The 20,302-nt window shown below is 37.8% G+C and overlaps 1 protein-coding gene across 4 annotated transcripts in view; it reads left to right on the plus strand.

Moving 5' to 3' along the window:
• Window positions 1-20,302, plus strand: part of LOC124149856 (TOX high mobility group box family member 4-like) — a 170,522-nt gene that overhangs the window by 69,577 nt on the left and 80,643 nt on the right. Inside the window, exon 1 of one of the 4 annotated variants that reach the window (XM_046522057.2) lies at window positions 3,690-4,221. The exons of the other annotated variants lie outside the window; for them this stretch is intronic. Coding sequence (XP_046378013.1) covers window positions 4,147-4,221 — 75 coding nt within the window. The 5' untranslated portion in view covers window positions 3,690-4,146. Of the gene's footprint in view, window positions 1-3,689; window positions 4,222-20,302 lie in introns of those variants that run through there. 4 annotated transcript variants of the gene reach the window in all.

Here is a 20,302-nt window from a genome sequence, read left to right on the forward strand (position 1 = left end):
CAAGTCAGCGAGCCTGACCACCTGATCCCGTTAGTCGCCTTTTACGGCAAGCATGGGTTGCTGAAGACCTATTCTACCCAGGATCTTCACGGGTCGGTTGTAAGAGTTGGCCAGATGGACTTGGTGGTCGGGCTCGGTTACTTGGTTGATTTCGTGTCATCATACCCCGACAACTTCAATCATTTCTCACAATATCGATCACTGGATTGCCATGTCCAGACTTGATTATTTACAGGATGCCATTATATAGATGGATGTTACTGAGTGTGGCCTAAAATAAAAAAACACACAAACAAACATATATATATATATTTTAAACAAACTTAAAAAACCCAGGATTGCATGGTATATTTATTACCAACATAGTAAGAAAAAGTGATGTGATTCTAATTACCTGACTAACCCTAATTAAGGTGCTGACCATTGCTACTTTATTTCAGTAGTACTCACTGTTAGAGGAAAAGATATGACAGATTAACTATAGTCATATGAAAATCAGGTGTTCTTTAACTTCTTAATACAGACCCTGATACAAATATATCCAATGCAGCCCATGCAAGTCTATAATGTTTGGCAAGTCTAGATTACTGCAGTATTAAGCTGGTCTCTGGGCTCCTTGTATTATATTTTTATTAAGATAATATAACAAATATCAATCACAATTGCATACCAAGTAAAAAGTATCATTCAAACCTTAAATGTATTCTTTTATAAATGTTAAACCAAACACTAATCACTAGTGAAAATGAGTAGTGAAAACGTAAATATTTTCATCCATTGCACCAGTACTTGACATTGCAAAGAGTAAATTGTTAGTATGCTAGGTATTTGGCCATCCTGTCTATGAAAAAGATGGCTTACGCACCACCGATAAGAGCATGTGCAAGAATCGTGATATGTATCGGATTGTGAGCATGGTATCGTGATACGTATCGGATCGTATCGGATCAGATCGGATCGGATCGGATCGGATCGCACTGTTGGTGATGACCAGATTGGTGATGACCAGATGACCAGATGAATGATGACCCAGATCGGTGATGACCCAGATCGGTGATGACCAGATCGGTGATGACCAGATCGGTGATGACCAGATCGATGATGACCAGATCGGTGATGACCCAGATCGGTGATGACCAGATCGGTGATGACCAGATCGGTGATGACCAGATCGGTGATGACCAGATCGATGATGACCAGATCGGTGATGACCCAGATCGGTGATGACCAGATCGGTGATGACCAGATCGATGATGACCAGATCGATGATGACCAGATCGGTGATGACCAGATCGGTGATGACCAGATCGGTGATGACCAGATCGATGATGACCAGATCGATGATGACCAGATCGGTGATCCCCAACCTGTCACATGGTGGTTTTTGTGGAGGATAAAATAGATGTTGTGGTTTTGATTTCAGTGATTTCGGTGAGGACGGTCTATAAGAGGAATAATTGATATACTTGTACCTCTTGAGAATGTCTTCAACTGATTTGTAACAGTTTCATACTTAATTGATGAAAGCTTTTGAACTTCTTTTAACTTTACCCGACATGGGTACAATGTGTGAAGCCCATTTCTGGTGTCCACCGACGTGATATTGCTGGAATATTGCTAAAAGCGGCGTAAAACCAAACTCACTCACTCACTCTTTCAACTTTATGATTTTGACATGTTATTTTAAACAAACAGTTTTGTCAGTATGAGATTTTGTGTTGATGTTACCAAGAATTTTTTTGTGATGATAACAGCAAAAATTAATTACCAACATTCCTATTTTATATCAATTAATGGCTGTCACAGCAGCAGTCAGACAGTGTCACTGTGACCCATTAGGCCATCATGTATTGATTATCTGTTTTCTAAATACTTTTTTTTTTTACAAACTGAGTTTCAGAGTGACAGGTGTTTATCAAATGACACGATGAATTAATGTCAAAGATGGAAGAAATATACTGTCTGTTGGTGGATGTTCCCCAAACAGGTCTCCAGGAGCCCATGACTGTTGCTTGGCTGTTTGGCGTCGTAGGGAAGAGCCAGATAATCCTTCTGTAGGGAAAAGCCAGATAATCCTTCTGTAGGGAAAAGCCAGATAATCCTTCTGTAGGGAAGAGCCAGATAATCCTTCTGTAGGGAAGAGCCAGATAATCCTTCTGTAGGGAAGAGCTAGAAAATCCTTCTGTAGGGAAGAGCCAGATAATCCTTCTATAGGGAAAAGCCAGATAATCCTTCTGTAGGGAAGAGCCAGATAATCCTTCTGTAGGGAAGAGCCAGATAATCCTTCTGTAGGGAAGAGCCAGATAATCCTTCTGTAGGGAAAAGCCAGATAATCCTTCTGTAGGGAAGAGCCAGATAATCCTTCTGTAGGGAAGAGCCAGATAATCATTCTGTTGGGAAGAGCCAGATAATCCTTCTGTAGGGAAAGGCCAGATAATCCTTCTGTAGGGAAGAGCCAGATAATCCTTCTGTAGGGAAGAGCCAGATAATCCTTCTGTAGGGAAGAGCTAGAAAATCCTTCTGTAGGGAAGAGCCAGAAAATCCTTCTAGAGGAAAGAGCTAGAAAATCCTTCTGTAGGGAAGAGCCAGATAAACTTTCTGTAGGGAAGAGCTAGATAATCCTTATGTAGGGAAGAGCTAGAAAATCATTCTATAGGAAAGAGCTAGAAAATCCTTCTGTTGGGAAGAGCCAGATAATCCTTCTGTAGGGAAGAGCTAGAAAATCATTCTGTTGGGAAGAGCCAGATAATCCTTCTGTAGGGAAGAGCTAGAAAATCCTTCTGTTGGGAAGAGCCAGATAATCCTTCTGTAGGGAAGAGCCAGATATTCCTTCTGTAGGGAAGAGCTAGAAAATCATTCTGTTGGGAAGAGCCAGATAATCCTTCTGTAGGGAAGAGCTAGAAAATCCTATTGTAGGGAAGAGCCAGATAATCCTTCTGTAGGGAAGAGCCAGATATTCCTTCTGTAGGGAAGAGCTAGAAAATCATTCTGTAGGGAAGAGCCAGATAACCCATCTGTAGGGAAGAGCCAGATAATCCTTCTGTAGGGTAGAGCTAGAAAATCCTTCTGTAGGGAAGAGCTAGAAAATCCTTCTGTAGGGAAGAGCTAGAAAATCCTTATGTAGGGAAGAGCCAGATAATCATTCTGTAGGGAAGAGCTAGAAAATCATTCTGTAGGGAAGAGCCAGATAATCCATCTGTAGGGAAGAGAATCAGATAATCCTTCTGTAAGGAAGAGCCAGATAATCATTCTGTAGAGAAGAGCTAGAAAATCCATCTGTAGGGAAGAGCCAGATAATCCATCTGTAGGGAAGAGCTAGAAAATCCTTCTGTAGGGAAGAGCTAGAAAATCCTTCTGTAGGGAAGAGCTAGAAAATCCTTCTGTAGGGAAGAGTTAGAAAATCCTTCTGTAGGGAAGAGCCAGGTATTCCTTCTGTGGCAAGAGCTGTGTATTCCTTCTGTCTCAAGAACCAGGTATTTCTTCTGTCTCAAGAGCCAGGTATTCCTTCTGTCTCAAGAGCCAGGTATTCCTTCTGTGGCAAGAGCTAGGTATTCCCCCAGGGTGGTGTTCTCTCTCTCATGTAAAGCTGGTCTGTCTGTGGTGAGAGCTGATACGCTTCCCCGCCCACAGAGGCAGGTGTGCGGAGCCAGGCGAAGGAGTGGCTGAGATTGTTGGGACAGCCAGTCATCCACTGTCATCACAATGCTCTCCGTCTCGGCTCATTGTCAGGCACGTGCGTGTGCAACTTGGGGCGTTTAAACTGACTTTTCATAACGTAATCCTCACCTCAACCACCCTGTGTATGTGCGACTCCTTTACACGTCATTATTCTCACCCGTCTTGTGGGAATAGGTCACACCAGGAGCGTTTAAAAAAAACCTCAATCTTGTCAAGTCTTCTTGACTTAAGACTTCCTTCGGAAGTGGAAATTGACTGACTTACATCATAGTGTTACAGTGAAGAGGATCTGGAACATTTAGTGAACAATTAACTGTTTGATCATTGTCTGCTACGACTCTTTTCTGAGAGTGACATAACGAGCTATTATGGAATACAGAACCAATCATGTGATCTCGACTGAAACTTGGCAGCCGATGTCTGTCTAATTGCGAGTTATTTCACATTGTCATCGACACAAACCTCAGGATGACGACAGCAGGTTACCGAGGTTCTGCCTCTTCGGTGGATTGTATGCCCTTGTATAGCTCTTATGTCTTGAAGGTAGGTTCGCACAAGGCACTTGATCATCACTTTAGGGTTCATTATTTCCACAAAGCCATTATCCTGGCGTAGTTAATCCCAGAAAGATGTTGTGTGGAGACTCTGTTGACATTGATTCCTGTGATGCTGTCAACTGCTTGTTTAGCCGTCAAATTTTCTGTACTTAAGATTTCCACAGTTCAATTTCAGAATTAAGACATCATGATTAGACAATTGTTTTCTTCAAGTTAGAATTAAGACAAATGTTTGAATCTTTGTAGGTACTGGGACTTTATTTTCAAACAATTCAAATGATTTGGTGATTTTCAAATTTAGATTAACGTATAAAGGAATTGCATTTTTGATGCCAGTCTTGTCAAGCACTGGAGATCAGAACTGGCATGGTGTTACTGTGGACTTTCATCTCTCTATTCCCTGTTCTACATTCACAAATACACAAATCTTTGCTGTCTGTGGATTAATTTGAACAATTTTTTGTAATCCCAGGGTATGAAACTCCCAAAGATTTCAGCCAGACCACAGGACTGGCTAGCTGAAATACTTGCCAGCCCTGCCCACTATAATCATATGTTTCTCAGGATAATTTAATTAAAACTTTAAATCGAATTCATTGAACATGAAGTAATGCAAGAAAAGAAATATCAAACACTTTTAAGGTCAGATTTGTATTTAATATCCTAGAATACATCATGTAAATATCCATATTCCTAAATAGGGCCTAAATTTTAGGTTGTCTAAAAGCTAACGGGTTACATTTTATCATTCATCTTTACATGTGAATTAATGCTTATCATCGGGAAATATTTAGAATATTGTCACATATGAAATATAACCCGACCGTCGGGCAGGGGGATATGAAAATCTGGCAGCCCGAGTTGAAATCAACCCGTCTCGGACGGTCGGGCAGGCAGATATTTCGAACGCTGGTAATCCATGTCAATAATGAAAACTGTTAACTCCAACTTGTTACAGTGTTTATTAGGATGGATTACACAATAAGTGAAAAAGCTCTAGATTTCTAAGAAAACCACTGCTAAATATCTAACTCTGCACAAGTGAAGTCATATGACATTAAGTCCTTTATGTCACACTTCTATGTGTATTAGATAACATGTAACACCTGCAGTCTTGTGACAAAGAGCTTAACAGACTGCTGAGAAAGTGTATTAGACGGAATAGATGTGATAAAAAGCATTAGAAAATCAAATAAATTGTGGTATCTTTTTAAGATTAATTTAAATTTATTAAATATTATTATTCAAAATTTGAATTTGCATTGTTATTGAAAATACATTACATCTTTACTTGTATGGTTAGAGAATGAATGGTCTTTCATGTATGACTGCGTTTGAGAACTAAAACATTCTTTAAATTAATTTATTAGATCTATATTTTATTTATTACATGGAAATATGTTTATGATTAGTATTTTAGTGTGGGATGTTTTGTATCTGATCGAGGCGTCTTCCAGACTTACTGCTACAGAACCCCATTTTTCTGGAGGCAATAAACCACAGTCAGATCCCTGTTTACAACATGTCACAAGCTCTACAAAGTAGAATTTATTCATCGCACAATAGATTCCAAATGCTGTAAACTCTGTAGGTCTTTAAGAGGAGCTTAAAATTCAATTCATTATTCTTGAAATATGTTTCTTACAAAAGAATTTCACTTTTTGAAATCGAAACTTAGACAGGTGTATTTTTGTGTGAGCTGTGATGTCTTCGTATGTGTTCTTTTGCAGTGCATTAAACTAAATTATAGCTGTTTTGTGTGGTTATTTCATGACTTGATAGTTGTGTATTTACAACTGGTTGTGAAGGGGAAGTTTGTATGGACTGTTTTTGTATGATGTGTTTGTGAGGGGTGTCACCGGTGGGGCAGGATACACTTAAAATATCACGAACACCTGGTGTCATCACAGATCGAGCAGTGATTCCTAAACTCATTCTTATGATATAGTCAGAGGCGCACACAATGCTATCAGTAGAGATTTCGTATGATTATAAAAAGGTTTGGTCACTTTTATTTTACCAGTATCAATTTCTAGATTGAAAAAAGTGTTTTTATTGAATGAAAGTGAAGTTGTCATTTTATACTTGCTTCTGTGTCTACTACAAGAGAATAATATTGTAGGTGTTGCTTTCTCGGTAGTATTGATTATTAATCAGATTCCCTTTTACAAGTGTAAGGATCAATGTATATTTTATTAGGCTTTACAATGTATATTTTATAAAGGGTTTATGACTATGGAGAATATTTATGTTTGATATTAAATGTTTATTTATATGTTTAAACATTAATTAAATCTATGCATTATTACACATAAACATACTTGACATTTTTTTCAAAGAAATTGATACTTAAAAGATCAAATCATGATATAATCAGTTTTCACATGCAATTTTAAAATATACAAAATTTTTGTGGTTAAGATTATGATTAAAGATTAAACGATTATGGCCAAGTCTGTGAGCCTGACCACCCGATCCAATCAGTTGCCTCTTACAACAAGCACGGGTTGTTGAAGACTGAATCTTCCCGGGGTGGTCGGGTAGCCTAGTGGTTAAAGCGTTCACTCGTCACGCCGAAGACCTGGGTTCGAATCCCAACATGGGTACAATGTGTGAAGCCCATTTCTGGTGTCCCCCACCGTGATATGCTGGAATATTGCTAAAAGCGGCGTAAAACCAAACTCACTCACCCACTGAATCTTCCCAGGGGTCTAAGGCCAGGTTAACTTATAAGCTAGGCATTGGACTTGAGACATCACATGGGACAGTGAGAGAGGCCCATTGTTGGTATCTCCTGAGTGTTGAATCATTAGTGATGGAAGCAGGAAAAAACAGTTTGAATCCCAGTTATTTTTTAAAAGTTGAGTTTTGTTCAAAGTGGATTTAAACCAAACACACTCACTAGAAATTAATGACGAAAAATTGACAAGTTTCTAACAATATATAGCTGTAATCCTGAGGCCCCCCTTTATATTTTACATTGAAAATTAAAGCCAGTCATGTGGGAAAAGGCATCTTCGATTCATGATTAATCACTGAAAAGTACAATATGAAATTTATTGAAATGAATGTCAAATGATAGGAATTAATCCTTTGATCATAGTAATGCAAATAAATATTTTCACCATTATAAACAGATATTTACAGACAGTGATTTTATAGGGGAAATTTTTGTATTGCATTAATTAACAATTTATTTTGTTTTGCTTTGTTAGCTTCAGAAGGAAATGATAGGATTAGTAATAAAATGTTCTTGTGATGAATACGCATGGTACATTACACCAACGAAAAATGAACCCCAAACAAATTTTCTGCTTTGTAAACTTGTGCCCGACCTTTTGGCGAGGGACAATTTTTTGTCATCCTTTGTCCGTGATTTATAGGCTATTTGCTTCTTATTAACAAAACATCAAAGAACTGTTGGCCCAATAAATGTGATTCTTGCATGCAGACCTAGCTTTTATACATTCAGAGTGAGATAGTCTCATTTGTTTATTGATTAGCTTGATTTTGTTCAAATTACTTCGAAACAAATCAATCAGAATCTGTCTTTTTAGAGAACTTCATCAAATCATTTTCATGTTTAATTATTTATGGGTGTCTTCAAACAATCCTATAGATAGATTTAAGATAAGATTAAAGAATCTCCGGTGAGAAAAATAATCTGTTTCTTCAGTTTGAGTTGTTTGGTGCTTCGTCCACTGATGGATTAACTTGGTGCAGCATGAGATGTGTGACAGGCCTTGCTGTATCATGGAAACAGGTGCTTTGTCAACTCACGATGCTAGATATCATGCTTAATTCAGTGGCCAGGAGGACTTGTGATGTCTGTATTTATGTTTCTTTATCTTATGAGATGGTGCACGGGTGGATCATTAGTCTCCTCCACAGAAATGTGTCCCCAAGCCGTGCCAGGGAGTCCCTGATTGAGGGTTTGTTTCCAGATTTGCCCTGATTATTATTCTTTGGTTGTCTGGACAATAATGTTCCTCATGTTTTTTTTACCAAAATGGTTGGCGTCCAAGGCCATCATCAAAGGACATTCCTGCAGCTGACAGACCACGATGTGCCAGACATACTTTCCAACTTTATCATTTTGATGGCAAACTTTCAAGGAGGTTACAGTATGTGCAACAATGTGACATACTGACATTTACAACAGTGTAACATACATGTACAACAATGTAACATACATGTACAATAGTGTCACATACTGATATATTCAATAGTGTAACAAACTGATATGTTCAATAGTTTAACAAACTGACATGTACAACAGTGTAACATACATGTAAAACAATGTAACAAACTGACATGTACAACAGTGTAACATACTGACATTAACAACAGTGTAACATACTGACATTAACAACAGTGTAACATACATGTAAAACAATGTAACATACTGACATGTACAACAGTGTAACATACTGACATTAACAACAGTGTAACATACTGACATTAACAACAGTGTAACATACTGACATTTACAACAGTGTAACATACATGTACAACAGTATAACATACTGACATTAACAACAGTGTAACATTCTGACATTTACAACAGTGTAACATACATGTAAAACAGTGTAACATACTGACATGTACAACAATTATCATACATGTAAAACAATGTAACAAACTGACATGTACAACAGTGTAACATTCTGACATTAACAACAGTGTAACATACTGACATGTACAACAATTATCATACATGTAAAACAATGTAACAAACTGACATGTACAACAGTGTAACATACTGACATTAACAACAGTGTAACATACTGACATGTACAACAATGTAACATACATGTAAAACAATGTAACAAACTGACATGTACAACAGTGTAACATACTGACATTAACAACAGTGTAACATACTGACATTAACAACAGTGTAACATGTAAAACAATGTAACAAACTGACATGTACAACAGTGTAACATACTGACATTAACAACAGTGTAACATACTGACATTAACAACAGTGTAACATACATGTAAAACAATGTAACATACTGACATGTACAACAGTGTAACATACTGACATTAACAACAGTGTAACATACTGACATGTACAACAATGTAACATACATGTAAAACAATGTAACAAACTGACATGTACAACAGTGTAACATACTGACATTAACAACAGTGTAACATTCTGACATGTACAACAGTGTAACATACTGACATTAACAACAGTGTAACATACTGACATGTACAACAATTATCATACATGTAAAACAATGTAACAAACTGACATGTACAACAGTGTAACATACTGACATTAACAACAGTGTAACATACTGACATGTACAACAATGTAACATACATGTAAAACAATGTAACAAACTGACATGTACAACAGTGTAACATACTGACATTAACAACAGTGTAACATACTGACATTAACAACAGTGTAACATACATGTAAAACAATGTAACATACTGACATGTACAACAGTGTAACATACTGACATTAACAACAGTGTAACATACTGACATTTACAACAGTGTAACATACTGACATTTACAACAGTGTAACATACATGTACAACAGTGTAACATACTGACATTAACAACAGTGTAACATACTGACATTAACAACAGTGTAACATACATGTAAAACAATGTAACAAACTGACATGTACAACAGTGTAACATACTGACATTAACAACAGTGTAACATACTGACATTTACAACAGTGTAACATACTGACATGTACAACAATTATCATACATGTAAAACAATGTAACATACATGTACAACAGTGTAACATACTGACATTAACAACAGTGTAACATACTGACATTTACAACAGTGTAACATACTGACATGTACAACAATTATCATACATGTAAAACAATGTAACATACATGTACAACAGTGTAACATACTGACATTAACAACAGTGTAACATTCTGACATTTACAACAGTGTAACATACATGTACAACAGTGTAACATACTGACATGTACAACAATTATCATACATGTACAATAGTGTAACAAACTGACATTAACAACAGTGTAACATACTGACATTAACAACAGTGTAACATACTGACATTTACAACAGTGTAACATACATGTACAACAGTGTAACATACTGACATGTACAACAATTATCATACATGTACAATAGTGTAACAAACTGACGTGTACAACAGTGTAACATACATGTACAACAGTGTAACATACTGACATGTACAACAATTATCATACATGTACAATAGTGTAACAAACTGACGTGTACAACAGTGTAACATACATGTACAACAATGTGTCCAACTGACATGTACAACAGTGCAACATACATGTACAACAATGTGTTCAACTGACATGTACAACAGTGCAACATACATGTACAACAATGTGTCCAACTGACATGTACAACAGTGTAACATACATGTACAACAATGTGTCCAACTGACATGTACAACAGTGCAACATACATGTACAACAATGTGTCCAACTGACATGTACAACAGTGCAACATACATGTACAACAATGTGTCCAACTGACATGTACAACAGTGTAGAAAACTGACATGTACAACAGTGTAACAGTGTGACTGTAGGATGTCTAGATATGCCAGCAATATGTCTGACACATGAATGGTATAGATTAGAGTGAGGTTGAAGAAATCAGGTGTTATTTGCCATGACGTTTATCCTTACAGTTATCGATGGTATTGGTCTAATCAAGGTCTGTTGGTCTAAATATTTAACCTGGCCCTGACAGCTTAGTGTTTAAGGAGAAGAGACGGACACAAAACATTTCATTAGCAAGCCCAGGATTAGGTTCCGCAGAGGTTACATTTGATTTTGTCATTTCCTTTTTTATGTCTCGTGGAGAATTTGAAGGGATCATAATGGTTGCAATGAAATACTTCTTTAATGCTTTTGTGTAAAGAAAGCCATGAATATAACTCTCTATGGAAAAAACGACCCCTGCAGGTTGTCATTGGCAACCAGAAATCCTGTCGCAAGATACATTGTTAAATGCAAATGTGAAATTCAGTGATTCAAATCGTCTAAATGAGCATTAACATATGATGGCAGGTTCTTTTTGTCCTGTCTTGAACAATAGACAAACAGCACATGTATATAATTTATTGTGTTGTTTTCGGATAGCAATTTTGACATTTAGTTGCCACAGATGGTGAGAATTGATATTTTGGTGGATATTTCCAATAAATGCTATACATAATCAGTGTTCCAAAAACACTGAAGGTCAAGGAGTCCTTGTAATCATAACTATATATAGTTGTACCAAGGTTCTGTCCGTCCGTCCGTCCATCCGAAAACTTTGTCCTCGCGAATTCTCTTAAACTATTCAGTGGATTCATCTCAAACTTAGTACATATAATCTGTGTCATATGGAGGGGTGCAGTCAAAAGAAAAAAAATTGTTTTTATTAATTTTCCATTTTTTTATGCATTTTTCAAACCCTAACCCTATCCATTATCTAATTTGAAACTACTGACAAACTAGGCGGGTCGGGGGTATTAGTGAGCCACGCTCACTTTTGCCCTTGTTTTCCTTATGGTTAAAGATTTAGGGTTCGTTGCATTCAAATACTAGAGGAGCAAGCCTCAAGGAGCCCAAGACCCTTCTTAATTTCAAGGACCGCCTCCATGGTCTAGTGGTAGAGCACCTGCATGGAGAGCGGAAGATTCGGGGTTCTCCCCCCGGCCGCATCATACCAAAGGGGCTAAAACAAGGACTGGTCGGCTCTGAGTCAGTATACTGTGTCTGAGTGGGGTAGTCATGTTAAACTGTGGCATGGTATCTCAGTGGGCTAGCACTATAAATCGGCATCAGTCCGGACAAATACGTTAAACCCCATTTCACCTCACCTCTTAATTTCAAACAAAAGAGTTTGGTTTAACACAGCCTTAAAAGAATTTCAGTTATAATACAGAGTGTCAGCTTGATGTGGGAACAGACCTCAAGGACTTAAGACCCCCTTATGAGTTGAGGTTATTGCTGCCTTGAACAGTACTGGTTACTGGGTATATCATGGCGTGTAAGTTTAATGTGGGAGAAAGCACAAAGTGATGATGATCTTTGGTGACACCTATCAGCACTGGTAGGTGCTGGCAGACCAAGAATCATAGGTGAAAAAACAGGAATGTGAATTGACGATCATGGGTTTCAGGCATACCGGGGCGGTCGGGTAGCCTAGTGGTTTAAGCGTTCGCTCGTCATGCCGAAGACCCGGGTTCGATTCCCGACATGGGTACAATGTGTGAAGCCCATTTCTGGTGTCCACCGCCGTGATATTGCTGGAATATTGCTAAAAAGCGGCGTAAAACCATACTCACTCACTCACTCACTCACTCACTCACTCACTCACTCACTCACTCACTCACTCACTCACTCACTCACTCACTCACTCACTCACTCACTCACTCACTCACTCACTCACTCACTCACTCACTCACTCACTCACTCACTCACTCACTCACTCACTCACTCACTCACTCACTCACTCACTCACTCACTCACCCACCCACTCACTCACTCAGGCATGCCTGAAGATAAGTGAATTTGCTCTTCTGATATATAAGGTATATGTGTTTTTGTAGCTATTTTTGGAATTTTGTCCTTGAAAGAACTTTTACCATTTTCCATCCTGCTCAGACTTTCACAGTGAATACAATAATATTTCAAAGCTTTTTCAATGTTTCTCATATTTCATTTGTGAAAATAAATGTTTAACCAAATGAAGCAACTGCAGTTATCAATCACTATTCCTGAAAATTACACTAAGAAAGTGTCCCAAAGTGTCCACATAACAAAAAGAGCTACATGAAGGCTGTCTGTGATATTGTAATTAATAATTTCAAGAACATATTACAACTTTTATTTCTTCAGACAAAAATTGTTGCTTCAGTTGCATTGATGTATGGGATCTGAAGTACCCAACAGTGTAGGAGTTGTGTACTGGTTCGTCATCATTGTCATTACAGCTTAAATCATAACCTTGACGGCAAGATTGCAAATAAATTTGTCTGAGGGTAAGATTCTGTTTTTGAGTCTTACACGGAAAGTTTACTCTGTTCATGAAATTTTGCCAATGATATGGTTTGGTCAGAGAACTTGTACTATAATGCCTATGTGATTGCCTCCTAGAAGAAACAGGAGTACTACTTTCCGTGCAACAGTTCTTTATGTTATCTTTAATGTAATAGTTTCTGTACAACTAGTCATCATGAAGGGTGTAGTGGTGGTGCAGCTGGATGTAGAAGCCTCGGCTGTCATGGAGACACTCCCTCCCTCACTCTAAACATAGGGTCCCCTTCTTTGACTTGAAACATATAAATATATAGGCAGCACTTGAACCTCACCAGACTGGTGTGTGAAGGCTGACATAATTGTTTAATACACATCATTAATGGGAGTCTGGATAACAATGTCTTGAACTAAGTTAATCCATGACTGGACTTGGGGCTAACTGACTATCATGTTTACTCAGACCATTGTAGTTAGTTTTATGACCGCTATCATATAAACTCCTATTTGTTGTACTGAAGAAAATATTGATGTTAAAACTGATTTTCTGTGGATTGAAAGTAGATTGTAAACTTAATTATGACTCTGAGTGTTGGTTGAAAGAAAAGTTTTGATTTCATGCAAAGAAAGAAATTTGTGGTATGGAGAGAGGTATATGAGTCATGGATGAGTGATTTGAGTCATGGTTGGTAGGTTGGTTTGTTGTTTAACTTCGCACTCAGCAATATTCCAGCTATATGACGGCGGTCTGTAAATAATCACGTCTGGACCAGACAATCCAGTGATTGACATCATGAGCATCGATCCACGCAATTGGGATCAATGACATGCATAGTCGCCTTTCACGACAAGCGTAGCCGCCTTTCACGACAAGCATAGTTGCCTATCATGACAAGCATAGTCACCTTTTACGGCAAGCATAGTCACCTTTCACGACAAGCATAGTCGCCTTTTATGACAAATGTAGTCGCCTTTCACTGCAAGCGTAGTCTCCTTTCACGACAAGCATAATCGCCTTTCACGGCAAGCATAGTCGCCTTTCACGACAAGCATAGTCGCCTTTTAATACAAATGTAGTCGCCTTTCACTGCAAGCGTAGTCTCCTTTCACGACAAGCATAGTCGCCTTTCACGACAAGCATAATCGCCTTTTACGACAAGCATAATCGCCTTTTACGGCAAGCATAGTCGCCTTTCACGACAAGCATAGTCGCCTTTCACGACAAGCATAGTCGCCTGTCACGACAAGCATAATCGCCTTTCACGGCAAGCATAATCGCCTTTCACGGCAAGCATAGTCGCCTTTCACGACAAGCATAATCGCCTTTTATGGCAAGCATAGTCGCCTTTTACGGCAAGCAGATTTAAGTAATGGAGAAGAGAGATGTGGTTGTGGATGAGAAATATTTGAGTGTGGATGAGATTTGAAGCTTTCAGTACAAATTAAGAGTTTGATACAGGTAATTAATAAATTAAAGATCCATGTATTCGTATGGTAGGAAGCCCTTCTTCTACTTTGTGTTCCACTGACATCAGCATCTTCGGCAGGAGAGGAGGCATAGATAGGACAAAAACATCCTAGCCAGCATCCCCCAAACAATGTGGAGCTGCAGTGTTTAGCAATCAGGCTGTGCATCACTTGAAGAAGACCTACCTTGGGCTTGTTGTCCAATTTCCATGTTCGTTTTCTTCTTGCATTGAATATTTGAAAGTTAGCCCCTTAATGCAAGAAAATCACTTTGAAAGCTCTTTGGACTTTTTACGAAACCCTTAGAGGGAATTAACATGATAAGAAGTATGGAGTACTAATGCATTATTTATTCAATCAATGATTGCTTTGCAGAAGTTAAATGAAAACTTGCTGTGGTAAAAGGTGTTTTTGAAGTTTTATGACATTTGGTCCTGAAAACAAATGAGGGCTGTTTTTCTGGTTTAGATAAGAAATTCCCCCTTGATAAGAAAGTGTGTGGAATCCTTTTGCTGATTAAAGCTGGAATCTTTGGTGCTGTGTTGAAAGACATGCGAACTTGCTGGGGTGGGGGATGAATTTGGAAACATAATTACATTTGTTGGACTTTGAAGAGAAACTTTTGTGGAAAAAACGTGAAGTTGATATTGATGCTGATGATACTTTAATTTTTGCAATTGACAGAATAGGTTTGATATTACCAATTCTTATTTTTGAGAGTGACTTTTTAATGTCATTCCAGTTGCTGTGATTGCAATGTCTGATGATATTTCAGCAAGGATTTAGAGAAATCAGCGGAGTCTCCTTGTGAAGTTGCAATGCAGTGTTAAGAATTACGATAAAAGGATAAAATATTATGAAAAATATTCCTGAAGGTTATCCCTCCTTTTTTCCGGTGTGAGTGAGTGAGTGAGTGAGTGAGTGAGTGAGTTGGATTTAAACTTTGAACAGTTCCATTTCTGTGGTTTTCACCAGTGTTTTGCCTTTTGTGCCCAGTGGAGTCTGTTTTGGCAGATAAGCGAGACATTGACATTTTGTGTTTCGACAGTTTAATGTATGGGCAAACCAAGAGTCCTAATCTGGCATGGGATTTCAGACCCATGATCTTAGGATTCTGGCGCACTCAAGGGAAGCAACTGCACGACTCGGCCACCCATGATTCCCTCTTCCTGTTGAGGAAAGGCACTAGTTTATGTTTACACTGTGGGCTTCTGTAAACAAACATGGGTGTAAATAACGTGGCACTCTTTGATAAATGGGGCAGTTCACTCAAACAATGTACTCCTACACAGTTTTTTAACTTACTTCAGTTGGTCAAATAATGTCTTAAACATGGAATATATTTATGATATTATATGATAAAGATTTTATTGCACTCGTGTGTTTTTACATCGTAAATATTATAAAATGAGGAATATTTAATATATATTTTGCTCACCAAAGGCTCGCTCAATACATTTTTTGTTCTGAATATATGATATTTTTTTATGTGGAAACAAACTTGGAAAGATTTCCACCCCTAACCCTTCATGAAATTTGGCGAGGGTTAGAGCTCCCTTACCCTAACCCTTACCCTAACATATATATATAATTTTGTAATACTTCAAAAACATTGGAGGCAGTGGTTACTGGAGGATGTTTTAGAATATAGTTTTCACTTCTATTTTGACTTTTACGCTCAACAGAATCTGTTCGGGCAGATAATCAAGATGGTTTTTTTTCTGGTGCTGATGTTATATATTTACCACACACATTGCTATTAGTCTGTGTTTATCATGTATGGACTAAATCCTCACAACTCTAGCATTAAACTCATCTTCGTGGTCATCTTATCGGTCATATTAATTTTGTATGCCAGTTGTAATGGCCAACATTGACCTTGTGCGGTCAGTGACTCAGGCTTGCATGTGTTAGACCCACAAGTGGCACCTGATGAGACAATACATGAAATAAGCTTAAGCATGCAATAGCCAAGCCATGCAATCAGACTGAAGCTGTTACAGAAGAGGTCACCCTCAGTTGCTAGTGAACCTCCATGGTCTATTGTGGGTGGATTCCTCAGCAATATTCCCATAAGATGGTAAAGAAAAGTCAAATAAGCCGAATTAGTCATTATGTGCAGGTTAAAGACAAGTCAGATTAGTTATATGCAGGTTAGGTAAGGCTGCAGTGAATGTTGATTATTAAATTGATTTCAAATAGGATTATTCATTTTTAGCTAACCTGAAATTACAGTTCAAGTAGCTCACGAGTGGTTCTTTGTTGGGTAAGACTTCCGCCCGTATTCCCCCTCCAAAACTTATGTATGTATATGATTGATGCTCGATGTTTTTAATTATATATATTTTTGAGGAGGATATGGGCGTAAGTCTTACCCTTTGTTGTCCACCATCTCTCTGACTGTCCTTAATATTTTATTCATTTGCATCTCCTTTGAAACCTCATTGCATATAAAACTGAGCCATTGCAAAGATGATCCCAGCAATGGTGACCCTAAGAGGTGCCCATAGAATTCTAATCTGAGTTTAAATATGGCCGTCATGGCAGACATGTTGAACATTTCATTATTACCCATTACATGGTCATTTGTATGTCTATCATTATGAAATTTGACAAGCAGCAAGTTTGTCATAAGAGGATTAACATATTCTATGTTTTCTTTTGGCTTATTTAATTTTTGGCTCTGTCATTGCCTTTGACTTTGACATGCCCATTTCATTAGATTTGCAATTTTTTCAACTCTCCCTCAGAAACATCTGGGTTCGTGAAGCTGAAATTTTGAATGATATCCAGCAAATGTGTCTTCTGAATTGCTCACAGACTTCCCCTTACCTTAGATTATATGGCTGCATTGTTGAAAATGTACTTTTTTGCCCATAAACAGCCATTCATAAACATCATGATGAAATATTTACACTGGTTTTTTTTTCAAAGGGGTGGTGGGGTAGCCTAGTGGTTAAAGTGTTCGCTCGTCACACCGAAGACCTGGGTTCAATTCCCAACATGGGTACAATGTGTGAAGCCCATTTTTGCTGTGCCCTGCTGTGATATTGCTGGAATATTGCTACAAGTGACGCAAAACAATATTCACTCACTCTTGAGTCAAACTTCTGTTACTTATTTTTCCGTTGTTTACTCTTTTATTATCACCTTGAACTGTGAACTGAGTTTGCCAATATTCCAGAAGAATCCAGGTGAGCTTCAAAGCCTTTTTCCTCAATTTAAATTTTTTGGGGTAAATATTTCCAGGACAATCCATCTTGAAGGTTGCGCGTTGGCAAAGGGCAAGTGGGGACCAATGGTCCTAAAGAGTACGATAATCAACTAAAGTGGACAAACAGGGTAGCTATTGAAGTTAATTAAATTAATTATTTAAATAGAAAGTGAGTGAGTGAGTTTGGTTTTACGCCGCTTTTAACAATATTCCAAAAATATCACGGCAGGGGACACCAGAAATGGGCTTCATACATTATACCCATGTCGGGAATTGAACCCGGGTCTTCAGCATGACGAACAAACGCTTTGGCCACTAGGCTACCCCCACTGCCCTTTTAATAGAAAGAGGTGAATTTGTAGACTTAACAATCATGATCAACCATGTTTGGTTGAGTTAGGGTGACACGTTATGTGACTATATTTGAAGTACGATAAGTTATATGTATGTAACAGGTATTTTTAGTTTTGTGAACAGTATTCGTTCGTGTACTCAATTTGGATTGCAAAATTCAAAACCTGTTCTTGTTAACTTGGTAGTTTTCAATTTTGATATATTGTATAATGCATTTTATCATGATTTAGTGTTGAAATATGTTTAAATTTAAGTTTTAGCTCACCTGGCTGCAATTCAAGTGGTTATATGGTCAGCAGCAAATCATGGTCTAACATAGATTCGATAATGCTTACAGACCAATCAGAATGAAGGATTCTAAAGTGTTACGGAAGAATATGTTTGTGTCCATAACTTAGCTACAAGAATTTAGTTTGTTAATACAGATATTTGCCTGTTTTGGATCTCATTTGTGCATTTCATTGCACCTCTTTGACCAGGAGATTTGTTAATATCATTTTCCATTAATGATGTTGAAACTGGGGGAATAGCAGAAATGATTGATCCCTAGAGCACTGAATATTGCCAATTTTTGGGTGCACTCAACTTGAAACAATTTGTAACAAAGTTCAAAAAAAAAAATTCCACACCGGAAATTTGATCTAATCTGTTTTGATCCACTGTCCAATAAAACTCTGTCATGTTTTCCTGACAACTGTCTTTGTGAGTGTCAGGACTATTTTCATTACAACAACATTCAGTGATGTGGGAATATTTCCACTCAATTGTAATACTGGTGATTCAGAAAATTATGTCCCCTTATTAATGGGTTTATGGATTTTTGCTGCCTGAATAGGCCTTCATGGAGAACATTACATAAACATTATAAGTAAGAGCAAATACCCAGTCTCTGATATCTTTGATATTGAAAAGGGCCCTTAAAACAACTTGTAACACAGTGTTTTATTGATGGAATATCCCAAGGAAATTTGATCCATTTCTTGTAAAAACATTGCTAGTTTTACAAGGCACTCGAGATTGAAAGAGTTGGTGCTGTTTTCCAAACAACTGTCTGAGGACATCTTGCTTTACTATTGATCTGAACTGACAGACAATACTGTGGAAAAAATTATCGGGTTTTCTGTTGGGATGTGATTACTCATTGTTTGTCCTAGGGAACCAGTGATTAGGATTGCAGAGACAGATTCAATAGAATAATTAACCAATTCCCTTCTAATTTTATTGTGCAGCTAACAGGCTCTTACTGATTGCAAAGCTTCTAATTTGTGAAGGCAGATTTGATTGTGTTTTATTACTAGTGAGATAATTATTTTTTGGTCCTCTTTCACATTTTTGTCACAAAGTTATCACAAAGTTAGACATCCATTTAGCATTGGACTGGCTGGATGAAGATTTGATAAAGGTCTGGAACCTAATCCTTCCTGAGGGTTGTTGTTAGGAAAGTTGTATTTGGATTACTCAGATTGAGCATGCAATTAGTCATTGTTGAATTTGACTACAATTTAAAAGGATGGCAAATTGTATTGGAAGAAAATGGGCATTTCCACCTGCAAGCTTTTTAAGGCCAAATCCTTTTTAGTTGATTTAGTAAATGAAGCATGCGGAAACAGTATTGAAATATTGTCACTGGTTTGCAATTATTGTAATACAATGTGAGTGAACAAATTCAGTGAACAAATTCAGGCAGGAAATTTATATCAAGTTTCAATAATTGATATCAGTGACTTCTATAGTCTTGTTGGGTGATGGGGTAGCGCAGCTGGTAAAGCGTTCGCTTGTTGTAGTGAAGGCCTGGTTCTGTTTTTCCACATCGTGATGTTTTTGGAATGTTGCTAAAACTCACTCACTCACACACACACGCACACGCTCTTTCTCTTACCAAAGAGACTGTGGTTCGATACCAAAATATGTCAAAAGATTGTACTTGTTGTTATCCTGTCTCACACTTGGCATTATGGGGGATAAAACAAGGCCATCTTGGGGTCATGCTGTGTCTAAGTAGGGT

This window comes from Haliotis rufescens, unplaced genomic scaffold, assembly GCF_023055435.1.
Source record: "Haliotis rufescens isolate VD_foot unplaced genomic scaffold, xgHalRufe1.0.p SCAF_17, whole genome shotgun sequence".
Lineage (NCBI taxonomy): Eukaryota > Metazoa > Mollusca > Gastropoda > Lepetellida > Haliotidae > Haliotis > Haliotis rufescens.